The 22,743-nt window shown below is 40.6% G+C and overlaps 1 protein-coding gene across 31 annotated transcripts in view; it reads left to right on the top strand.

Annotated features, from left to right (window-relative positions):
* The window catches only part of MYCBP2 (MYC binding protein 2), a 251,648-nt gene that overhangs the window by 180,938 nt on the left and 47,967 nt on the right, over positions 1–22,743 (top strand). For 17 of the 31 annotated variants that reach the window (XM_078390789.1, XM_078390788.1, XM_078390784.1 and 14 more), the window contains 7 exons: positions 5,222–5,323; positions 7,201–8,847; positions 10,428–10,597; positions 10,698–10,942; positions 12,519–12,686; positions 18,223–18,380; positions 19,115–19,314. In XM_078390789.1, the coding sequence (XP_078246915.1) occupies positions 5,222–5,323; positions 7,201–8,847; positions 10,428–10,597; positions 10,698–10,942; positions 12,519–12,686; positions 18,223–18,380; positions 19,115–19,314 (2,690 nt within the window). The remainder of the gene's footprint in view (positions 1–5,221; positions 5,324–7,200; positions 8,848–10,427; positions 10,598–10,697; positions 10,943–12,518; positions 12,687–18,222; positions 18,381–19,114; positions 19,315–22,743) is intronic. The other 14 variants (XM_078390804.1, XM_078390803.1, XM_078390801.1 and 11 more) reach the window with 1 other exon arrangement.

Here is a 22,743-nt window from a genome sequence, read left to right as displayed (position 1 = left end):
CTCAGCAGTCTTCTCATTCCCTCAAAAAGTGCTGATTTTCTCTTATGCTACACTGTGTTTGGTGAAATGGAAACCTTGTTCTATTTGTGAGAGATTGGCAGCATGCTACAGTCAACAAATAACTGCTAGAGTGACCCACAAGTGCAAATGGCTTAGAGCTCAAATGGGATATACGAGAGGTTTTCCTGGTTCTAAGTTCAAGGAGTCTTCCAAACAACCAATTATTCTATAAGTTATCCAGATCTCTTCAACTAGCATGGGAATTTATAGACCATTAAGTGCCAGAAGAGACTGGCAATGCAAAGTGGGGGTACCTGATCTTCGGTATCTCAGTTACTTTATTCACACCTGTTATAATAGTCTGGAGATTGTAGCATCCATTGTTGCATCCATTCAAATAGGCAGGTTTTTTTTCATAGACATCAGTGATCTGTGCATCATATCACATTGATATATAAGATTTCTTTTGTTTGCATACCTAAGGGTGGGCTACTAATTTAATACTTTGGCATTTGAATTTAGAAATGGCACGGAGACCCTTTTTCTTTTATCACCTTCGAATAACAAAGTGCCATTTCTGAGACTAACAACAAACTTCAAGATGTTAGATATGTCAAAAAATTTAATATTTCCCACCATGAATTCACTTAAGAATAATCAAGACACTGTCTACTGTTAGCATCAATTTACCCTTGTCAGATTCCAATAAAATGTTGCCGCTCTCTTGTACTTTTCGATAGGTTGCTGGATTTTGATATAGATAGTGCTTGAGAAACATATACAGTGGTGCCTCGCTTAACGGGTGCTCCGTTTGATGACGAAATCGCTTAGACGTTGATGTTTTTGGGATCGCAAAAGCGATTGCAAAACGATGTTCCCTATGGGGGAATTTCACTTTGTGATGATCGGTTCCCTGTTTCAGGAACCGATCATTGCAAAGCGCTTATCGGCGGTTTCAAAATGGCCGCCGGGTAAACAAAATGGCCACCTGCTCTTTTCTGGCACAGATTCCTCGCTGCACAGGCAGCAAAATTGGCTGCGCTATGGAGGATCTTCGCTGGACGGTGAGTTTCAAGCCCCTAGGAACGCATTAATCAGGTTTTAATGCATTTCTATGGGCTTTTAAAAATCGCATTACGACATTTTCATTTTACAGCGATTTCCCTGGAACAAATTAACATCGCAATGCGAGGCACCACTGTATTTAAATATAGTACACTTTATAAGAGTCTTAAAATTTCAGCTCGAATGATAATTTTCTATTAGCACTTCAAGTATTTCCATTAAAACAAAACCATCATGATTTATTGGATTGCAATAAAGAGTAGAGATACTTAGTTTTGGCAAAAAGTCAGGTTTCTGTGACCTTTTAAAAAAAAACTAGTAATTTTTAGTTCAGGGTGATATTTCAGAGAAGATTTGTTTTTAGTAGGGTTATATGTTGTTAAAGTCATGCCTGGAAAGGTTTGTACCATACCATTTGTTTTTTGGGTGTTGTAGCGCTATTGGTGCTTCCAGGCACTGGAGACCTCTTTCCTGTACAGACTCTGTTGTACGGCCCCTGTCTGGGAAGAGATATTGGCATTTGTAATAGAAGTCCTTGAGACCTCTTTTTGTCTTCTCCTTAGGAAAACCTCGTTCTTCAAATCCAGGCTATAAAATGTTTAAAATTTTGATTTATCGAAGACAAAATGCAGGTTCATCTAATTATCCTCTGATTTTGATTCTGCTTCCTGTTCAAATTATTATGAGTTTGGCTGCAATAGAACTTATCACTGTAGTTTTGCATACCGAGTAACTAAAGGATGATGAGGACTCAACAACAGCAAACAAGCTGGAAAGTCTTTAATCTGTCTTCAGTCTTTGGAATGCAACACCTGTCACAGGTCAGGAGAAGAACAGAATGACCAGCAGAAACAGCTTGGAGTTTGAATTTAAACATTGTAAAAAAATGAACTGCAGGTCTTTAATCAGAGTCGACTGCCAAGCACCCTTGGGGTGCAATTGTGCTTTAACAATACAGTATAAATAATACAGGAATCTGTTCAGGCACAGTTTTAGACAATGTAGCTTGCTTAATAAAGGGTCTGGCCCAGTTGCAGGCCTGTTCAAGAGATAATGTTCTAGAACAGTGATTCCCAATATTGGGTCCTCAGATATTAACAAACGGTAACTTCCAGAAATCCTGGCCAGCATAACTAGTGGTGGAGGCTTCTGGGAGTTTTAATTTTAGTCCAAGAACATCTATGGATCCACGGTTGGGAACCACTGTTCTAGAAGACCACTTAGACAAGACGTGGGGAGCACCAGGAACAACTCTAATGATACATTCAGGAAGGGTGGCCATACAAGTCTGAGGTGGGCAGAGTAAAAAATATGTAAGACCCACTAAGAGCTCTTGAGTGGGCTGAAGCAAAATAAGCATTACCTGTGTGTTGCTCCAATTATTAGCAGTAAGGTTACAGTTTCCTTTAGGGCAGTGGTCTCCAACCTTGGGCCTCCAGATGTTCTTGGACTTCAACTCCCAGAAATCCTGGCCAGCAAAGGTGGTGGTGAAGGCTTCTGGGACTTGTAGTCCAAGAATATCTGGAGGCCCAAGGTTGGGGACCACTGCTTTAGGGTACCTAGTTCCTCTTGCACATCAAATGAGACCTCATGTCTTAAAGAAACCTTGCTTGCTTTAGAAGCTTTGCCAGCATGGAATTTTCTATTGTATGGGTTTGGCTTTGTGGTCTTTTCTGGGAAAGGAGGTTCTGAGGAGGTAGGGAGGCGAAGATGAGCTTCTAGAGCCCAGTCTTCTTCCTGGTTTGAGTGTCTGTATCAAAGGCCTCTTCTCTGAGGAAGGAGAATCCAAAGCCGTAGTCATACAAATTGCTCCTACTGTGAACTGCCTTTATATTTATCAGTAGAGATTGTGAAGACAGTTTACTTTTTGCGTTCTTATCACATGGAAACAGATTTTATAGAATTCCTCCAAACTGTTATTACTACTCAAGGAAGCAACTGCTTTACCTTGTACATATGTTGCAAGTGAAGAGCAAATTATGTACCCCTTATCTAACTTCCCATGAAAACCCTAGTTTTTACAAGCCTGCTTGCTCAATTCTTTTATAAATAATCCAGCTCTTTAAAAACAAATCTGTTACCGATAGCATTTGCAGGTCAGACCTGATTCACATGATGCTTTCAACCTGGCAGTTTCTGAGGTTCTAAGTGTCAGTGAATCTGTGTTTGAGTATCTAATGATCCAGTTAGAGCCCAGATTGTTGGTCATGTTGGAGTGATCAGCCATAAATTTGCTGAACCACTTGAATGACCATGAAATCAACCAGGTAGTTGTTTCAAGATGAATTTCATAGTATGCTATAAAATTTAAATGCTATACATGGTGAGACTCACATGAGGAGATCTGCAACTTTACATTAAGAGCATGGTATGAATGAGAAGGGAAAAGTTATTGTACATTTGAATCAAAACGTCAGTGCTTGCTTAGCTGCTTTTTATATCTACTTTTATCATCAAGCTCCAAATTACAAATAATCTTAAATGCATCTTTGTATTTAACATGCTTATTTGAAATATGAACATTGGATCAATGAGGAGGAGGTCAATATTTAATTGGATCACTATGGAAATTTATTTATACTCCCAAAACTGGAACTCAAGACAGTTCATAAGAGTACCTAAAAAGTTTAGATGAAAACCCAAATAAAATATTAAAACATAAATAAATTCAAAGGAAAATACAACATCATCCCAATCAAATCTCATTCAGTAACAGTTCATTTCTAAAGCCCACCTGAATAAAAGGAGTAAGGACTTCTACTTGATGGCTGAAGGTCAAAAGGGAGGAGTTCCAGTCTAGTTTCCCTGGAAATGGAGTGCCACAACCTGACGTCAGCCACTGAGATAGCATTGGAGGATCAAAGGACCAAGATTGTACCGAGAAAGAGACACAGAATTGTGATCCTCAGCAAAATTCCTCCTCTGAAGCATATTATAATTTATTTGGGAGGAAATTGCACATTGATATCAATGAAGCATTTAACATCACTTGCAGTTAGCCATGAATAGATGAAACTAGAGTTCATATAGCAATCTTCTGTGGTGTAATGAAAAAGCCGAGGTACTGAATTTTTTGGAAGTTAGATCCATATTACAGTGCAGTCCTGTGTACATTACTTGGAAATAAACCACTTTGTTCACTTGGACTGACTCCCAGGGGATTGTGCGTGGGAGAGTTGGTTTTGCCTCTGCTGTTCTTCTTGGCTTAATTCCTTTCTCATAGTACACCCCTGCAAATGTATCCTGTGCCTTTTTGGGAACTATATAGATTATTAGAACTCTGAAATGTACTTTTTATTTGCAATGGCTTTGACCTAGAGAGCATCATTAAATTATTTAGTGAAACTGCAGGCCACACATTGCTGCAAGCTCACCAGTTGCGTAAGCTAGTAACAGTTGTAAGTCCACTTGTACAAAGTGGCTTATGCAATTAAAAATTGATGTTTTAAATTTATAAATGATTGAATTAATGAAAGGATGGATAAAGAGCTTATATAGGAAATTCACCCTAGTTTAAAAATAGCAGAACATTTGTTCCATGCCCAGGAAAGTCAAAGTCCTTCAGTCATCCTAGATAAGGAAGGCCTTACCTAGGATGACTGAAGGACTTTGAGTTTCCTGGGCTGAAGTAAATCCTGTTGCTTACTATAGTAAGACACAACTAGAGTATTCCCATTAAAATCAGTGGAACTTACAGAGGAGTTTATTCACTAATTCAGTGGGCCTACTCTAGTAGTACTTTACTGTGCTAAGCAACAGGATTATGGCTAATGTATTATAGAATAATATGGTTTAGAATAGTATTGACAGTACTGAAAGACTATCAGACTTATTTCATCAGGGCTAGGTGTTAGAAATAATAATAGTAAAGCAATGAATGAACACAACATAGTAATACTGTTCATTAGCAATTGTTTCATTATTTGTTTTAATCAACCCATTTGCTGTTCCGTAAGATACACTGTCTTGAAAAATAGTATTGCTTCATTATTTTGGAAATAAGTAAAATCTGGAGCAATGATTATTCTTGTCAAATGTTTAACTTTGTCACAGAATAGATGTGTCTCATCTAAATTGCTTGCTTTGCTTGTTTTTTATCTTTGCTATTTTTTCCATTGAATCTTTGCTGCTTCTGTGCCACTGTTTTCCACTATAGAAACTCCATCCCGCAGCCTTGCATCTCGTGAGCGCTTTTACAAAAGTAATGATGTAGCTGTGCCTGCCTCTGCTATTTCATCTCTCTCACACAAACTGAAGGGTGGGTACGCATGTCATTGTAGACAGGTTATTCAAACAATGTTTGAAATTCATAAATAAAAGATGCTTTCCTATTCAGTCCATTTCATTCCATTTTCATAAAATGAGTTTTCCTTAGTATTCTATTTGTTTTACATACAGTAATTACTGTGATTAAATCACTTGCTGTAAATCACTTACTGAGTTTGTCATGGACATCAGTGAATAGAGTATATTGATTCAGTGTTAAAAGTTTACAAAATGATTCCTTATAGTGGAGCAGTGACAAACAACATGAAGAAATTATTTATATTGTTACTCTTTATTAATCAAATGCAAATAGTGTACAATTCTATGTATTTCAGTTTACAATAAAAATAGTAAATAAACTGGGTTGGATCCCGATTTGAACTAACAGGTTAGGATATCTTGTTGAAAGAGGTGAGCATGATGTAGAGGAGGGAGGTGCCTGAAAATGAATGGAAATATGTGAATGGAGCACCTGGATCTATCCTAGTGATTCAGAGTCTGGCTTTATAGGCCAGCAAAAGTGATATAGTTACTATTTTTTACTGAGAAAACCCACATGCCTTTAGTGTTTTGGAAGAAAGTGTCGTTATTAGGCATTATATAGCCATATGTAAAATTAAAGGGAGTGAACGTGTTTCACTTAACCCAGCATGCCTCCAAAACAGTTCCTTTGGTTTTAATTTGAATTGTGCATGATAAGGTTTGTGTCCTTTTAGCATGGAAGAACAAATGTTTATTGATCACAATTGTAGGTTGTTAAATAATCAAGGCTCAGAAATACTGATAACAGAAATAAAATTCTGGTAAATCTAGTCGAGCAATACTTGTTATGGTACAGTGTTTTTGATTATCAGAATGCAGAAAACAGGCTCTTTATTTTATGGCCTTGAAACAAACCGTACCTTGTATTTAATTATGAAATTCTTGCTAGCAAAAAATGTGCCTGTTCAAATTATCTGTGCACAGGTACAAATTTTATCTACATACTGAAAGCAATCTTTAATCCTGAAAGGATGGACAACTGGTTGGATACAAAGGTGTCCATTTCCAATTTAGAAGGGACTTGGGTCTTGTGGAGGTTCCATAAAGGAAGAAGTGGGTAGCTTTCACTGTTTACCACTTTCTTGTAGTGCTCCCTGCTCCAGCTTCCACACTGTTCTGGGTTTGGGGAGTAGTAGGAAGAAGAGAGCATCCTATTCTGTGAACTGAACCCTGTAACTGAACTCTGGTTTTTTTTTCATATATAAATGTCTTCTCTGTTATACCCCGTGTATGCACAGTGATGCTGGATGAGGAAGAATCCCCACATTTCAACTGCAGTTGCAGTACACCTTGTTTGATAAGGATTAGTCAAGAGATGATCCTGTGTTGCACAGGATTAATTCTAGTCCCATCTCTCTGTAGTAAACACTTTGGACTGTCAACACTTGAAAGGGCTGACAATCCAAAGCAGGGGGATGAGCACCTTTGGATCCTTGAATCTAAAGATACCAATGTAAGTTGAAATATAGTTCCACTCCTTCCTTTTCCAGTTCTGCTGATTTTCCAGTGCAAATGCAAGACCCCTTTCTACTTCATACTATTCCAGAAGATAACTCAAGTGGCTTTTGGTGGGGTGGGGGAATATTTTTGTATTGACAGAGGTACAGTTGCAGTTCTTTGAATCCAAACCATAAAGCAATAAGCTCACAATTTTCTCTCTTTATAGCCATCTGTGTAATGGAATTGCCTACTTTTATTTTAGCTGGTAATCGTTTTCTGATACTGAGAAACCTGAATTAATGTATATGGCCATTCAACAGTGTGATTCTTCATGATAAAGAAAAAAAAGCCATTCCTTTTAATATCATTATAATATGTGTCATACAGGTGACAGAGTGAATTTTACTGCAGCTGCTAGACCACTTTCTCCAGCAGGGAAATCAGACACACCATCAAAATACAGAGTGGATAGCAGGTCACCTAAACCTGATGGGCGCTTGAGCCACACTGTTACAGACCAGAAGAAACCAAGGAATACAGAGAATTTATCTGCAAGTGAATCTCTAATGCTGAAATCTGATACTGGAAAGCTGAGGTCAGATTCCCACAGTAGATCATTGTCTCCAAACCATAATACTTTGCAAACCATAAAATCTGATGGGAGGACAACATCTAGTCTGAGGGCAGAATCTCCAGGTCCAGGAACTCGCTCATCTTCTCCAAAAGGACTCTCAACAGGTAAATCATGTACATCTGGAGTGGGTTCTCGACGGTCTTCATCTCCTCATGATAAGCCTCTGTCTCAGAAGCCCACGGCACCTGTGAAGACTAAACTTGATCCTCCAAGGGAGCGATCTAAGTCAGATTCATATACTCTGGATCCAGATACTCTTCGCAAAAAGAAGGTGCCCCTAACAGAACCACTAAGAGGAAGATCAACTTCACCCAAACCAAAAATTATGGTGAAAGATGGAAGACCTGAGAATGAAACAGAAAACAGAGCCCCTTCTCCACATGTTGTACAAGAAAATCTTCACAGGGAAGTTGTTGAAGTCTGTACTTCAAGCACTTTAAAGACAAACAGTATTATAGATAGTACATGTGAAGATAACTCTGAGTTTAAAAGTGTGGATGAGGCCTCTAATAAAGTTCATTTCAGTATAGGAAAAGCCCCATTGAAAGAAGAACAAGATATGAGAGCCTCTCCCAAAGTGAGCCGCAAATGTGCAAATAGGCATACAAGACCCAAAAAGGAGAAGTCGGTCTGTGTCTTCAAAGGTGATGGAGCTAGGCCTGTAGAGCCTGCCAAACACGCTATGTCTCCTTCTGTGGCAGAATGTGCCAGGGCTGTTTTTGCTGCTTTTCTGTGGCATGAAGGAATAGTCCATGATGCCATGGCATGCTCGTCTTTTTTGAAGTTTAATCCTGAACTTTCTAAAGAGCATGCACCAATAAGAAGCAATCTTGGCCAACAGCCTGTAGAGGAAAAAGAAACAAAGCTGAAGAACAGGCATTCCCTGGAAATATCTTCTGCTCTAAATATGTTTAACATAGCTCCGCATGGGCCTGACATATCGAAAATGGGCAGCATCAATAAGAATAAGGTTCTGTCTATGCTTAAAGAGCCTCCTCTTCATGAACGATGCGAGGATGGAAAAAATGAAGCTACTTCTTTTGAAACCTCTAGTCATCATACAATGAAGTCCAAGTCTCCTCTACCCTTAACACTGCAACATCTAGTAGCCTTTTGGGAGGACATTTCTTTGGCAACTATCAAGGCAGCTTCTCAGAACATGATTTTTCCAAGTCCTGGATCCTGTGCAGTATTGAAGAAAAAAGAAAATGATAAAGATAACAAGAAGTCCAAAAAAGAAAAGAAGAAAAAGGAAAAGGCAGAGGCACGGCCAAGGGGAAACCTTTTTGGTGAAATGGCTCAGCTTGCTGTCGGGGGACCTGAGAAGGATACCATCTGTGAACTTTGTGGAGAGTCTCACCCATATCCAGTGACCTATCACATGAGACAAGCTCACCCAGGTAAGATGGTGTTACAGGAAAACACATTTGCAGTATGCAAACAGCTGTTGCTACAAATGCTCCCCCCCCCAAAAAAAAAAGTTGACCCAGAAGCATGTCTTAAGGAACCAAATTTAGCATGGAGGCAGAAGTCACATTTTGTTGACTTGTAGGGGTTTGAGGGCCTGATTCCTGCCCTCCGTAGTCTTCCCACTTTCCATTTCCCCAGTCACTTTTGCCTTCAACCAGTCTGCTTCTGAAATTGGACCTAGACTGGGAAGGCAGTAGTTCAGGCAACCTACTGCAAAGAAATAAGATTCCTTTCAGAATGGTCCCTATTTTGATGTTAATTTTAGACTGCCAGTTTTATAAGTAAACCACATGAACACATTAATAGAATGTACTGGTGTTTGGTTTTTGATTGCAGGCTTTATAGTGTGCTTATATAGTGCTGCTATTTCTAAAACATGTTTACATATAAATCATAAGTCATGATTCTACTTAGGACTCCCAAAGGTTTTCCATTTAGATTATGGGCCGTGTTTCAGCCAGTTTACTTGGAACAAGGCCATCCACTGTTACATTATTTGTATACTGTTGCTGAGGTAACAGAAATTGGCTTGTTCAAGCTAACTTAAAACTCATCTTCCCATATTGGGACAAAATTTGAATTGACACTTTTATTCAGATTGTATTTTTAAAAATAGGAAAAGTATGCTTTATCAGAACAAAGGCTCTCTAGTCCATTGTTCTTTTTCCACCATGGCCAACAAGATGCCTATAGGAAGTGCATAATGTGGACATTCATGCAGTACTTCATTTCCCCCAGAAACTGATGTTGAGGGACATTTGTCTCTGATACTGGAAGTAATATGTAGCTACCATGATTGGTAGGCAGTGGTATATACAACTGGTGTCACTGAGGTGCAATTTCTGCTTAGAATAAACTAAAATTCATGTAACTGTTTTGATTAAAACTGAGGCCAGTAGTACTCCAGTCAGTGATGTTACAGGATGTACAATAGTGCTTCTCTTCCTCCACCAGTAAGCCACCAGCAACCCATTTATTTGAGCTGATGGTGGTGGCAGCTGCAAAGGAGGCCTGCTTGCTTCCCTGCCATTCCCTGAAATATTGGTTGGCAATGTCCCAGATCTCAGCAGATCTGGAAATGTAGCTCTCCAAAGGTTCTTTTGCAGTCCTTTTACAAACAGCAGCCTGGAAACTGCATTTTTGTGATCCCTGACACAATGAACGCACCTGAAAGAAGAATTTTTCTGTAGCTTAGATTACAGTTGAAGCTGGAGCACTCACAAGGCAAGACAGTAATAAAAAATATTGTGGATTGTTGAAATTCCTAACCTGAGTCAGGAATTTGCAATTTTTGGCAAAGCCTTGAATAAGGTTCATCTGCCGACAGGGCACATGCTAGTTAAGTGTGTGGACCCACTTTTTTCATGTTTGGACAGCCTATATTCTCAGTAGCAGCCTAGGAGAGTCTTTTAAAATGTGACTCAGTGAATATCTGGCCTAGCAAGCTAAATCATGAATTTTGTAGATTTTACTGTAAAGTAGCATTAAGTATATTTTTTATTACCTTAAGGTTGTGGCCGCTACGCAGGTGGACAAGGTTATAACAGCATTGGCCACTTTTGTGGAGGATGGGCTGGTAACTGTGGTGATGGAGGCATAGGAGGGAGCACATGGTACCTTGTCTGTGATCGGTGCAGAGAAAAATATCTCCGTGAAAAACAGGCTGCAGCAAGAGAAAAGGTATTTCTAATCTGTTCTGTAATATATCTGGTAAGGATGCACAATTTATTTTAGTGAAGCTATCTAAGAATGGTGTATTCATGTTTTCCTTATATTATAGGTCAAACAATCTAGGAGGAAGCCAATGCAAGTGAAAACCCCTCGTGCCTTGCCTACCATGGAAGCTCATCAAGTAATCAAAGCAAATGCACTGTTCTTGCTGGCCTTGAGTAGTGCTGCTGAGCCTAGTATTTTGTGCTACCACCCTTCCAAACCATTCCAGTCACAGCTTCCCAGTGTCAAAGAAGGCATCTCAGAGGATTTTCCTGTTAAAATGACTTGCCTCTATCTTCAGACATTAGCAAGGTAACGTATATATAGATATATTATCCCTCTGTAGAATTCATTGACTTGATCATGAGGAAATAAATGCTTTAAAGGTCAAAATTCAAAACAATTACTATTTTTACCTGTTGCCATATTCCCATTTGAGAATAGTCATCACTATTATAATTGCTTCTCTCTCTCTCTCTCTCTCTGTGTGTGTGTGTGTGTGTGTGTGTGTGTGTGTGTGAGTGAGAGAGAGAGAGAGACTTGAATAGATTGAATTCTACTGAGCATGACAAAAGCAGGTTAGTTTCCAACTATTTTAAACCTAATAATATCCTGTGTTTATGCAGTATTTGCTGTGCAGTTAGGGTACAATCAGATGGCACTCTATCTCGCATTTTGAATTGGTTTTGGTGCAGTCAGATTTGATCTGTTTTCCAGCAACTACACAATGTACTAGTGATTGAGAACCAGCCCAACTCTTTCCCGCGGTTACCTTATTGGAACACTGGGAGGGGCTCCTTTTTTTTAGCATGTTTAGGATTGCTCCATTTTAATTCGGCTTCCAAGGATGTGTGATCACCCAGTATTGAATTAAAGTGGCACAGGTAAAGTGTTTCCCCCAGTAATTCAGTGCTATGCTGTTGGGTAGCAAGTCAACAAAGTGATATGTCACTTACAAAAAATGGGAAAAAATCCAGTTTCCCCCTGCTCCTTGCTGTTGGGGTCACAGAGAGGACATGAAGGGTTTTTCTTTTTTCTTTTTCTTTACAATTCAGTGGTTTATCACTTAGGTGGCAAGCCAATGAAATGCTATGTCATTTATCAATGGAAAAAAAAATCTGGCATTGCCCCATTCCCTGTGGAGGGGAAATCTTTTTCCCCTCTTTCCTCTTTCTTTACTGTCCAATGTTGTATCACTTCAGTGGCAAGGTGATGAAATGATATATCACTTATAAATAAATGGTTTTAAAAATCCAGTTTTCCCTTGCCTCTCCTAGGGAGGCAAACAGGCTGAGAGAGGGTAACTGATTAAACAGGGTCACTTTGAGGTGTGTTGTGGTTTCCTGTCCCAAATGATGCAAGGATCACTCTAAATTTCCGAGCACTTTCAAGCAACCCTGTTTAGCTGAGTCCATCCCAGGATAATTTCACTCTCTAGTTGTACCCTCAACTTCCAAAGGGTTATAATTCTCTTCTGAATCTTTAATATTTCCTAAATGCCAGTGCTTTAAGAAATTTTCATGGTATACTATAAAATAGATTGCCTCTGAACTAATAGCTAGGCCTCTTTAACACTTGTTACAGGAGGCTTGGATACATTTTGGCTGAAAATACACCTGGTATACTCTGGGTTATGAAAAAGTCATATTTTATTTGGACTCCTGGGGTACACCATTTCACCAATTTTCTAAAAATGTTGCAATTAAAGGGTGTATGGGAATTTTTTTTTCAGTTAAATTTTTTGTAAGAAAAGAATTCAGATCATGGTGGTGGGTACAGAGATATAGAATAAAAAGCTTCATAATCTGGAAAATTGCCAATGAATTCATTAGTGAGAAGAGAAAAAGATTTCATTTTAATATCATGTAGTATCTATCCTTTTCTTCAGGCATCATCATGAAAATTTTGTTGGCTATCAAGATGATAACCTTTTTCAGGATGAGATGAGATATTTGCGCTCCACTTCAGTACCTGCACCTTACATATCGGTTACTCCTGATGCCAGCCCCAATGTCTTTGAGGAGCCAGAAAGTAACATGAAATCCATGCCACCAAGGTACTCTAATATATATATTAGTATTTGTTGGTAGGCTGATAATTAAGATGTTGTTTTTTTCATCATCATCATTTTTTATTATGGTCACAGACCAGCAAGATTATTTAAAAAAAACATACAGAACATAAAGGAAAAGAACTCCTATATGTAGTATATATAAAACCTTTCAGGGTGGTTTCAACATTTCAGAATACATGTTTATGAAGCTTTGGGGACTATGAGCTTTTTATATCTTTTTTTTAAGTTGCCAAAAACACCATATTACACTTACTGAAGTCAAGATCAGTCTTGGGAGAAAAATAATCTCTCGTTACCATCTTTCCTTTAACTCCCAAGGAGAATTTCTGATTTTCTTAGATTAACCTTCAAGATATCCACTTCAGTCCAATATCATTTCATAAAAACGTAGAAATGCAATTTAATTTAAGAACCTTTTACAAAGATTTACATGATCTGTAGTTTTATCAGTAATGTATTCTTTCATGAAAAATGAAATCCTGCTATCAATTTGCAAGCTGATTTAAAAGGTTCTGTAGACCAATTTAGATGTAACTCTATCCCTCAGTTGATTAGCAACATGCCATAGTATTAAGTAGTTCTTGTGGCCTCTGTGAATCACACTGTGGGTAATCCACGCATGTGCGGAGCCTCGTTGGAATATTCTAGAGCTGGTGCGGTAGCAAAAAAAACACAGTAGTGCAGACCCCTCCCCCTCAGTATATGTACTTTGGCACCAAGACTCTCCCTTCAGTTTCTTTCAACCACTGCATTGAGAGCCTCATTTGTTGCTTCTGTGAGTCTTTAGCTAAAAGCAAAATAAAGACAATTCTTGATTATTTTAAATCTTCCTTTATTATTATTTTACTTATTAATCTAAAAAAGGAAAGAAAAGAAAAAGATTGCTCCAGCCTTAAGGCTGAAGCCCCCCCCCTTCCCCATAGTTCTTTCATTTCATGGCTTCTTCAGGCCCATTTAAACACTACGTAGTCTGCAAGAACAAAATCCCAGTGTCAGACGGCCACACTAAATGTCTCTTTTGTCTTGGTGAGGCTCATCAAACTTCCTCGTGCCCTCACTGCAACAACTTTAAACACTGAGTTCTCTGCAGTCGTCTTTCCAGACTCAAGCTTCGGCTTTGGGAGCAGTCTCTCTAACATGCTAAATCTGTGGCTCAACCGTCTTCCAAATCCATCTCGCAAGCTAAAGCCATGGACAAAGCCATTTCCGAACTGACAAAACAGCATCCTTCAGCCACTCCATCCCGCTCTGATCATACTGCACCCTCAACATCGGCCACAACGGTGCACAAACTCAAACATTCCACATAGAAATCTTCAACATCGAAAACAACCACCAAGTGAAAATCATCCATCAGCGCAACTTCGGCTCCTGAGCCCTCACCAGTGAAGAAACCTAAATCTTCCAAGGCTAAATCCTCCAAAGCTATTTCCCTGACTCCACAGGCACTGGAGTCTGGAGATCTCATATCCGTAGGTTTGCTCTCGGATGAAGAGGGACTTCCACCCCACCAACCATCACCATCGCAGTTGCCAGAATGGGAGCAACGAGTTGACCAACTTACATCCTCTCATGCTAGCCCTCAACAGTCCGGTTCTCCCAGTGAGTCCTCCCTGGTTGCTTCGCCCAATATCCATGGAGCTGGAATGCAACCTTACACTGTGCCTTACTCTGTCCCAGTAGGCCTACCACCTTGGCCTCCAACACACCATCAGGGGCACCAATCACATAAAAGCATCTGCTTGCCTTCGCACACGGAGTCAGATCATGCTCAGCACCATCATCAGGTTGCCATTTGCCCCATTCAGTGCCGAACCGAAAGGCCCGCCAAGTAATATCAGCCAGTTGTTTTGCCTGGTTCAGTAGCAGTGCCACAGCAAGGGTCTCACTACAAGAGCCTTTGGTGTTGAAATGATCTTATTGTGATCACCCTGTTACCAGCTGGCGCCTAAGAAACCCAGAAAAGCCGCTCAGTACTCTTCAGCTCAGGGCACATTCATGGCACTGACAAGCTATTACTTTCCCGCCCATCAGGATGACAGGGACCGCTCATCCCGTTCGGCGTCACCGGCATCTGTCTATTCCACGGTCATCCAATGTGGTCCATTGGCACCCTTACCACTTCAGCAGCTGTCTCAACACCAACAGTGCCGAATTCAATCTTTGTCGAGACTACACAAACCCGCTCTCAACACCGATAAGTTCTCATACTGCCTAATAAAGACAGCAGGCGTATTGACTCCATGGGTAGATCGCTATATTCTTCTGCTGCTTTTACCAAGAGGGTTTTCAGCTACCAGAATGCCATGGGTGCCTGTCAGCGTTTCCTCTGGGACAACATGTCCACCTTTATTGATGTACTCTCTGAAGATAAAAAAGTGCTGGCACAAACCTTTCAACAAGAAGGGCCAAACAACAGATGCTGCCCACCAGACGTACTGTCGATGCCACAGCGAAATCAATGGTGACCTCTGTAGCGCTTCGCCGCTATTCTTGGCTCAGAACTGCTGGCCTCACTGAGGATGTGCATGTGTGTACTGAAGACCTCCCATTCGATAGTAGTTCAACATGTGCGCCATGGTTCCTTGCCTTGCTCAACCCGATAACAGATCCACCATATACCCTGTTACGAGTCACTCCAGAACTCACCGCCCAGCTTACGTGGTGGCACTCTACTCAAAACCTTACAATGGGACAGTCCTTCCAACAACCACGTCCATATATACAAGGTACCACAGATGCCAGCCTCACTGGCTGGGGTGCTTATTGCAAATCCCTACAGATCCATGCTCAGTGGTCACAAAGAGAAACTACTCCATATCAACAAGCTGGAACTTCTAGCAGTTATAAAAGCTTGCAAAGCTTTCAGAAACCGTCTTGCCAGCAAAATGGTTCAAATCGCCACAGACAACACTACCACAAAGTATTACAATCTCAAACAAGGGGGCACTCATTCCTCAAGCATCCTTTATCTCACTGTCGACCTGTGGGAATGGTGCCTGTCCCAGCTATATGGCAATGCATATAGCTGGTCAAGACAACAATCTGGCAGATTTTCTCAGCTGCAATCTGTCTTCCTCCTCCTGTGCACACGTTGGGGCACCCCACCATCAACCTCTTTGCCTCCCGAACAAACTGGAAGTGCAAATGCTACTGTTCCCACAGAGGAGTCAGCAAGCATTCCTGCAGAGACGCATTCATAGGCCATTGGCCCAAGTCACTCACTTACCTGTTTCCACCGTTCCCACTCCTCCTCAAAGTCGTAGTCCATCTTCAGCAGGACAAACCCAATGCTATCCTGATACCTCCATGGTGTCCGCGACAACCTTGGTTCCCGGTTCTCCGCCAACTGTCATCCTACACCTGTCACCTGCCTCACCTGCTTACACAAAACAAAAATCAAATTCTCCACCCAGGTCTACCTGCCCTTCATCTTGCACCATGGAGTATTCTGCCTCCCCTGATGAATGTCCTTCATCAGGCAAAGAAACCCTCAACTAGGCTTAAATGTACAAATAGAAGAAATCCCAATCTTTACCGCAGTGTGTCCACTACCTTCAATCAATCCCTCTCTGTCCACTGTTCCTCGTTTTCTCCTTCATCTGAAAACTAAAGGCCTTTCCCTTTCATCCCTCAAAGTTTATCTTTCTGCAATCTTCACTTATCAGTCACCAACCTCTCCAGCAGCTACGTTTTTCAGACACCCTACTCTGAAATGCTTTCTTAAAGGACTGTCACACATGTATCCTGACGTCCATCCACCACCACCTCAATAGTCCCTGACAGTAGTCCTTCAACGACTTACAAGGACCCCATTTGAGCACCTTGTATCAACTGATCTCAGATTGCTCACCTTTAAGACAGTGTTCCTTGTTGCTATTACATCCGCATGTCATGCTAGTGAACTGGCAGCCTTGAGATCTGACTGCCCTTATCCAATTTTATCCAGATAAGGTCAAACTGTTTGTAGATATTTCTTTTTTGCCCAATCTTGTTTCCCAGTTTCATCTGTCCCAACCATTGGTACTTCTGTCCTTTTTCCCATCTCCATCTACTCCTCATGAAAAGATCCTTCATACTTCGGATGTGAGAAGGGCTCTCGCTTTCTACTTAAAGCAAAAGCAAAGTGTGCTGCTTATATACCACCCCATAGTGCTTCAAGCACTCTCTGGGCGGTTTACAAGTTAATTATGCAGATTACACATTGCTCCCCCAGCAAGCTGGGTACTCATTTTACCGACCTCGGAAGGATAGAATGCTGAGTCAACCTTGAGCCGCTACCTGGAATTGAACCCCAGGTCATGAGCACAGTTTTGGCTGCAGTACAGCAGTTTAACCACTGTGCCACAAGGCTCTACTTAGCCCACATGCAACCCTTCAGACGTTCAGCTCAAGTTTTTGCCAGTTACCAACTTCCTGCTAAAGGTCTTCTCGCAGAAGATATCCAAATGGGTTGCTTCCACCATTCACTTAACTTATCAGTTTGCTCAACTCCCAGCACCACAAACTATTTGCCTGCATTCTACCAGGGCAGTGGTGACATCTACGGCATTTCTTCATGGCATTCCCCTTCTGGATGTCTGCACCTCTGCCACATGGTCACAGCCGTCCATGTTCATCAGTCATTACAGACTGGACATTCGGCAGAAATCTGATGCTGCTTTTGGGTGTGTTGTGTTATCCTCTACCTTGGCATGACACCCTCCTCCGGGTAAGACAGCTTGTTATTCACCCAGAGTGTGATTCACAGAGGCCATGAAGAAGAACAGCAGGTTATGCACCTGTAATTGTAGTTCTTCGAGTGGACCTCTGTGATTCACACATCCTGAACTCGACCTCAGTTTCATGCCCTGCTTGTTTTGTGCGGCGGTTGACCTAACTGAAAGGAGAGTCTTGGTGCCAAAGTACATATACCGAGGGGGAGGGGTCTGCACTAATGTGGTTTTGTTTTTGTTTTTGTTTTTTTGCTACCATAGAAGCTCTAGAACAGTGGTCTCCAACCTTGGCCCTCCAGATGTTCTTGGACTTAAACTCCCAGAAATCCTGGCCAGCAGAGGTGGTGGTGAAAGCTTCTGGGAGCTGTAGTCTAAGAACATCTGGAGGGCCAAGGTTAGACAGCACTGCTCTAGAATATTCCGACGAGGCTCCACACCTGCATGGATTACCCAGAGTGTGAATCACAGAGGTCCACTCGAAGAACTAAAATTACAGGTGGGTAACCTGTCATTTCCTCAGCTTCCATGCAAAATCCTATCTTCCCCACCACCATGGTTTGTTGTCATAGCAACACAGTTGCTAATCATGCTTAATTGTAATGTGAGCTCACTGCTAATGCACGTTTTCAGAAATTCCAAAGCAAACTATGATAGGCTGTACTTACTTATAGGAAATAGATCAGTGGATTACACGGAGTTGCTACCATGCTTATATTACTAATAATTAATATTATATTATTATTGTGTATTATAATCTTATAAGGATTTTAATTAGTTCATTTGATTTGCTGATTTGCTTTCAGTTTAGAGACTAGCCCCATCACAGATACGGATCTTGCAAAGCGCACAGTTTTTCAAAGATCATATTCAGTTGTTGCATCAGAATATGACAAACAGCACTCCATTCTCCCTGCACGGGTAAAGGCCATACCCAGAAGGAGAGTTAACAGCGGAGATGCAGGTAAGGATCTTCACTTATTTCCATTTGTTTTGGGTTAGAGATTTTTACTCCCAAATGCTTATGCTACTTCTTTCTGTGTATTCCCAAATTAGAATTCTGTATTTGTACAGAGCATCATTTTGGTTCTTGAAAGTTGGAACTTTCAAGTTGCTCTGAAATAGTCCAAGAGGGGACATTTTTCTTTTCTTTCTTTCTTTGCATCTGTTCTCTACAAATGTTGAATTTTAATTTCTACATTTACTTTGTTTTTGATCAATATTGTGTGTTCCTTCACATAATTTTTAATAATAAATAAATAAATAAGGCCTTTTCTTTGAGAAATAGAAATGTTGCATTTCTGTCCTGCACATAAATAGGGTTTTTTTTTTTTGCAGAGGGAGGGGGGATGTTGGTTCTTGATATAGTGTAGAGTCATAAATGTAAATCTGAAATGAATATTTGATACATATGGTAATGGTATCACATTTTTAAAGTTCAAGCATTGGCTAACTAGAGCACTAGAAACATTTCAAAATTTGGCTCGAAATTCAAGATTATATATCTTAAAATGCAATTTTGCCTAAGTATTTAAATGTTCTGTGGAAGTAAGGTGCAATATAGAATTTTGAAGTAGTAGCAGAGAATATTTGCATAGTTCTTATTTTTGCTGCTACTGTACTAATGGTTTTATTTTCATTGCTGCAGCAACAAGAACAAATTGTCTGATATTTATGTATTTTTATGCTTTTAAATAGAAGTGGGTTCCTCTCTTCTGAGACATCCATCACCTGAACTTTCTCGGTTAATCTCCGCCCACAGCTCTCTTTCCAAAGGAGAGAGAAATTTCCAGTGGCCTGTTCTGGCATTTGTAATTCAGCATCATGACTTGGAGGGACTTGAAATAGCAATGAAACAAGCTTTAAGGAAATCAGCTTGTCGGGTGTTTGCCATGGAGGTATTTAATTTATTGATTATCTTCCTAATCTCATTCCACCACTATTCCCAATGTCTCTTTAGTCGTACTCCTATTCAGTGTGTATACCACCAAAGTCCCCTACATGTGCTTGACCTAATTTGACTGTGATTTTCAGTGAATGTTTTGATCTAGCTTGGGTGCATACCTTTTGGATGCAAGTTGCAAACTTTATGCTGTGTGTGGCATTTGCATCTCTGTTTTACATGTCTTCCGCTTCCCTATATTTTCCTCTCAGTTAAGCCGCCTTGGGTTATTTTAAGGAGAAAGGTGGAATGAAACTATTTTAAATAAATAAATAATAAATAAACACACCCAGAGTTGGGTGATAAAGAGAGAGAAACTTCAAGCTGCCTAGAGTGGTCGAGTAGACCAGATAGGTGGGGTATAAATCAAATAAATAAATAAATAAATCCCTATTTAGAGCTACTAGTCTTGGTTTAATAATTAGCAAGCTGAGAGATAGGGGCAGTTTAGGCAAAGATGATAAAATGGGAGTCCACGTCCAAGCTGAGTCAGTACACAGAGGAGCCATTGCCAAGAATTTGGAGAATGGGGAAAAGAATGATGGGGTCCCTACCAGAATCAACCCATAAATAAAGGGCATACTGGATTGACAGTCAAAAGAAGGAGCAGCTATTGAAGCAATATGCAGACCAACTCAGCTTGGTGGTACATCTGTCAAGCAGGGAGGCAAGGAATGTTGAGAGCCAGGAGGAGGGAGCAAGACAGAAAAGTAAGAAAGTTTTTTCTCCTCTTCTTCTGATGTCTAATGGTGAAGCAAAGGCAACAGCTCTATTACCACCACCTATAAACAGCCTGTAATTAGACAGAAAATCTGCAGAGAAAAGGAAAAGAGAGGGGTGACTAATTATACTACTTAAATTACAAGATTGCTAAAAAGGAAAAAAAGAAAAAGCCAACTAAGACAGAATTCCAGAAATTATAGTCCTGTAATATACTCCCAAAGTTGCCAGCCGTAATCTTCACTCGTTAGTAGATTAAAGAAGAGTACTCTTTCCTCACTATAATTTAGACATTCCCATGAGAAATAATCAACTGTTTCCTGTATTCCACCCATATCACATAAATCAGAATTAATTTGCCCAGTAGCTGAAAATATTAATACAGGCAACAGAGTATGTTACTATAGCAATACTTGAAAAAGACAAGCCTGACATGTACAGCTGACATATACAGAAAAATCTACACCAGGCTGGACTTTGGGTTGTGTATTTATCTGACTGTAGTGTGGATGACTCTCTCCCACCTCTGCAGTTAGTCTGCTACTCTCTAAACTTGAGATGTCCTTGAGAAGCCTGAGCACTCTGTTTCACTTATGCCCAGCTATCCTGTAATCTGAGACACAACTGTTATCTGGAATTCAGTATGCCATTCCTCCTCAGGAGCTCAATCCTCATATAGAGGGTCTTTTCTGGAAAGACCACGTCTTGCCTCAATTTCCTTTGTCTCTATAGAGAGTCTTCTCAATGAAACCTTAAGTCTTTCTTCTGCCCCAACCCTTTCAACTGAGCAGTGTCGTCTTGGTAATCACTCTCCAAACCAGATTCCACCAGTTAAAGCATGGCAGTAGTAAAAAATGTACTGAAGGACCTCCTTATCCATGGATTCAGTATCTGCAGTTTCACTTAGTCAGTTTGAAAATATTAAAAATATTGGGAGCCAATGCTATTAATATTTACTAATGGGAATACATGATATCCGTCATCCTCTAGTGGTCAGTTCTGGTAATGCATGTGAAAGTATTTTTTTCTGGGTTTTTGACCTTTTACCATTTTATTGATTGATTGATTGATTGATTGATTGTATTTATACCCCGCCTATCTAGTCATTTCGACCACTCTAGGCGGCTTTAAATTTTTCCCTTTTACCATTTAATTTAAATTTAATTTAAACAACATATAATTGTTAAAGACACACACATATATGATTGTATACCGACCAGTGCTGTAATGTGTAAAGGTAAAGGTTCCCCTTGACAATTTTTGTCCAGTCGTGTCCGACTCTAGGGGGCGGCGCTCATCCCGCTCTTCAAGCCATAGAGCCAGCATTTGTCCAAAGACAATCTTTCCGTGGTCACATGGCCAGTGTGATTTAGACACGGAACGCTGTTTACCTTCCCACCGAGATGGTACCTATTTATCTACTTGCATTTGCATGCTTTCGAACCGCTAGGTTGGCGGGAGCTGGGACAAGCAACGGGCGCTCACTCCGTCGCGTGGATTCGATCTTACGACTGCTTGGTCTTCTGACCCTGCAGCACAGGCTTCTGCGGTTTAGCCCACAGCGCCACCACATCCCTGCTGTAATGTGTACACATTGACAAATACTGTTGTAAGACTTTTGTGCAACCTGGCCTCCCATTAATTCATGGAGTACTGTGGTGCCTCAACTTACGACCATAATCTGTTCCAGAAGATGGACATAACTCGAAATGGTCATAAGTCGAAGCACCATTTCCCATTGAAATGCATTGGAATGTGATTAATCCATTCAGGAAGAAGAAAAGCCCCCAAAATAAAATAAAAATAAAACACTGCAGGCCCCATAGGAACATGCTGGAGCTGCAAAAAAATAAAAATAAAAAAATAAACAACAGAGCAAGCCTTGAAGGTGCTGGGGCTTCAAAACAAAACGAAACAAAAAAAATAAGCAATGGAGGAAGCCCCATCGGAAGGTGTTGGGACTGCAAAAAAAAAAAAAAAAAAAAAAAAAAAAAAAAAAAAAAACAGAGCAAGCCCTGAAGGCGCTGGGACTTAAACACAGCACAGAAACATAACCCCCCCAGCCCAAACCCACCCTGCAAAACCCACCCAGAACAGTTTTTAAAAAGCAGAAAGCAGCACCTTACCTTACCCGACAATCCCAAGCCTCCAGCAAACAAACACACTCTAATTCAGAAGCAAAAGCCAGGCAGTCCCAAGCCTCCTCCGATCACAGCCTCTTCACCTACCAATGGTTAGCAAATTTGAATTTCCCGCCTGGAAGTCCCTGCAAGGTAAGCAGGCAAGACCCACCAGAAATGGGGAAAACCCCAACAAACAAACAACCCCCAAGACCCTTAGGAAATGGGGAAAAACACTCCAAAAAGCAACCAAACCCTCCAAGATCCATCAGAAATGGGGGAGACAAAAAAACAAACAACCCCCCAAGATCCATTGGAAAAGGGGGAAAAACTCCAAAAAGCAAACAAACCCCCCAAGAAAGGGGGGAACAAAAAAACAAACAACCCCCCAAGACCCCCCAGCCCAAAACCATGCTGCAAAAACACCCAGAACAGTTTTTAAAAAGCAGAAAGCAGCACCTTACCTTACCAGGCAGCCTCCTCCGATCGCACACTCTCTAACTGTTGGAATGAAAGAGCTACAAAGAAGGAGCATCTTTGCCACC

This window comes from Pogona vitticeps, chromosome 3, assembly GCF_051106095.1.
Source record: "Pogona vitticeps strain Pit_001003342236 chromosome 3, PviZW2.1, whole genome shotgun sequence".
NCBI lineage: Eukaryota > Metazoa > Chordata > Lepidosauria > Squamata > Agamidae > Pogona > Pogona vitticeps.
The sequence above is the reverse complement of the archived record's forward strand: the minus strand, read 5'-3'. Positions and strand labels throughout refer to the sequence as shown.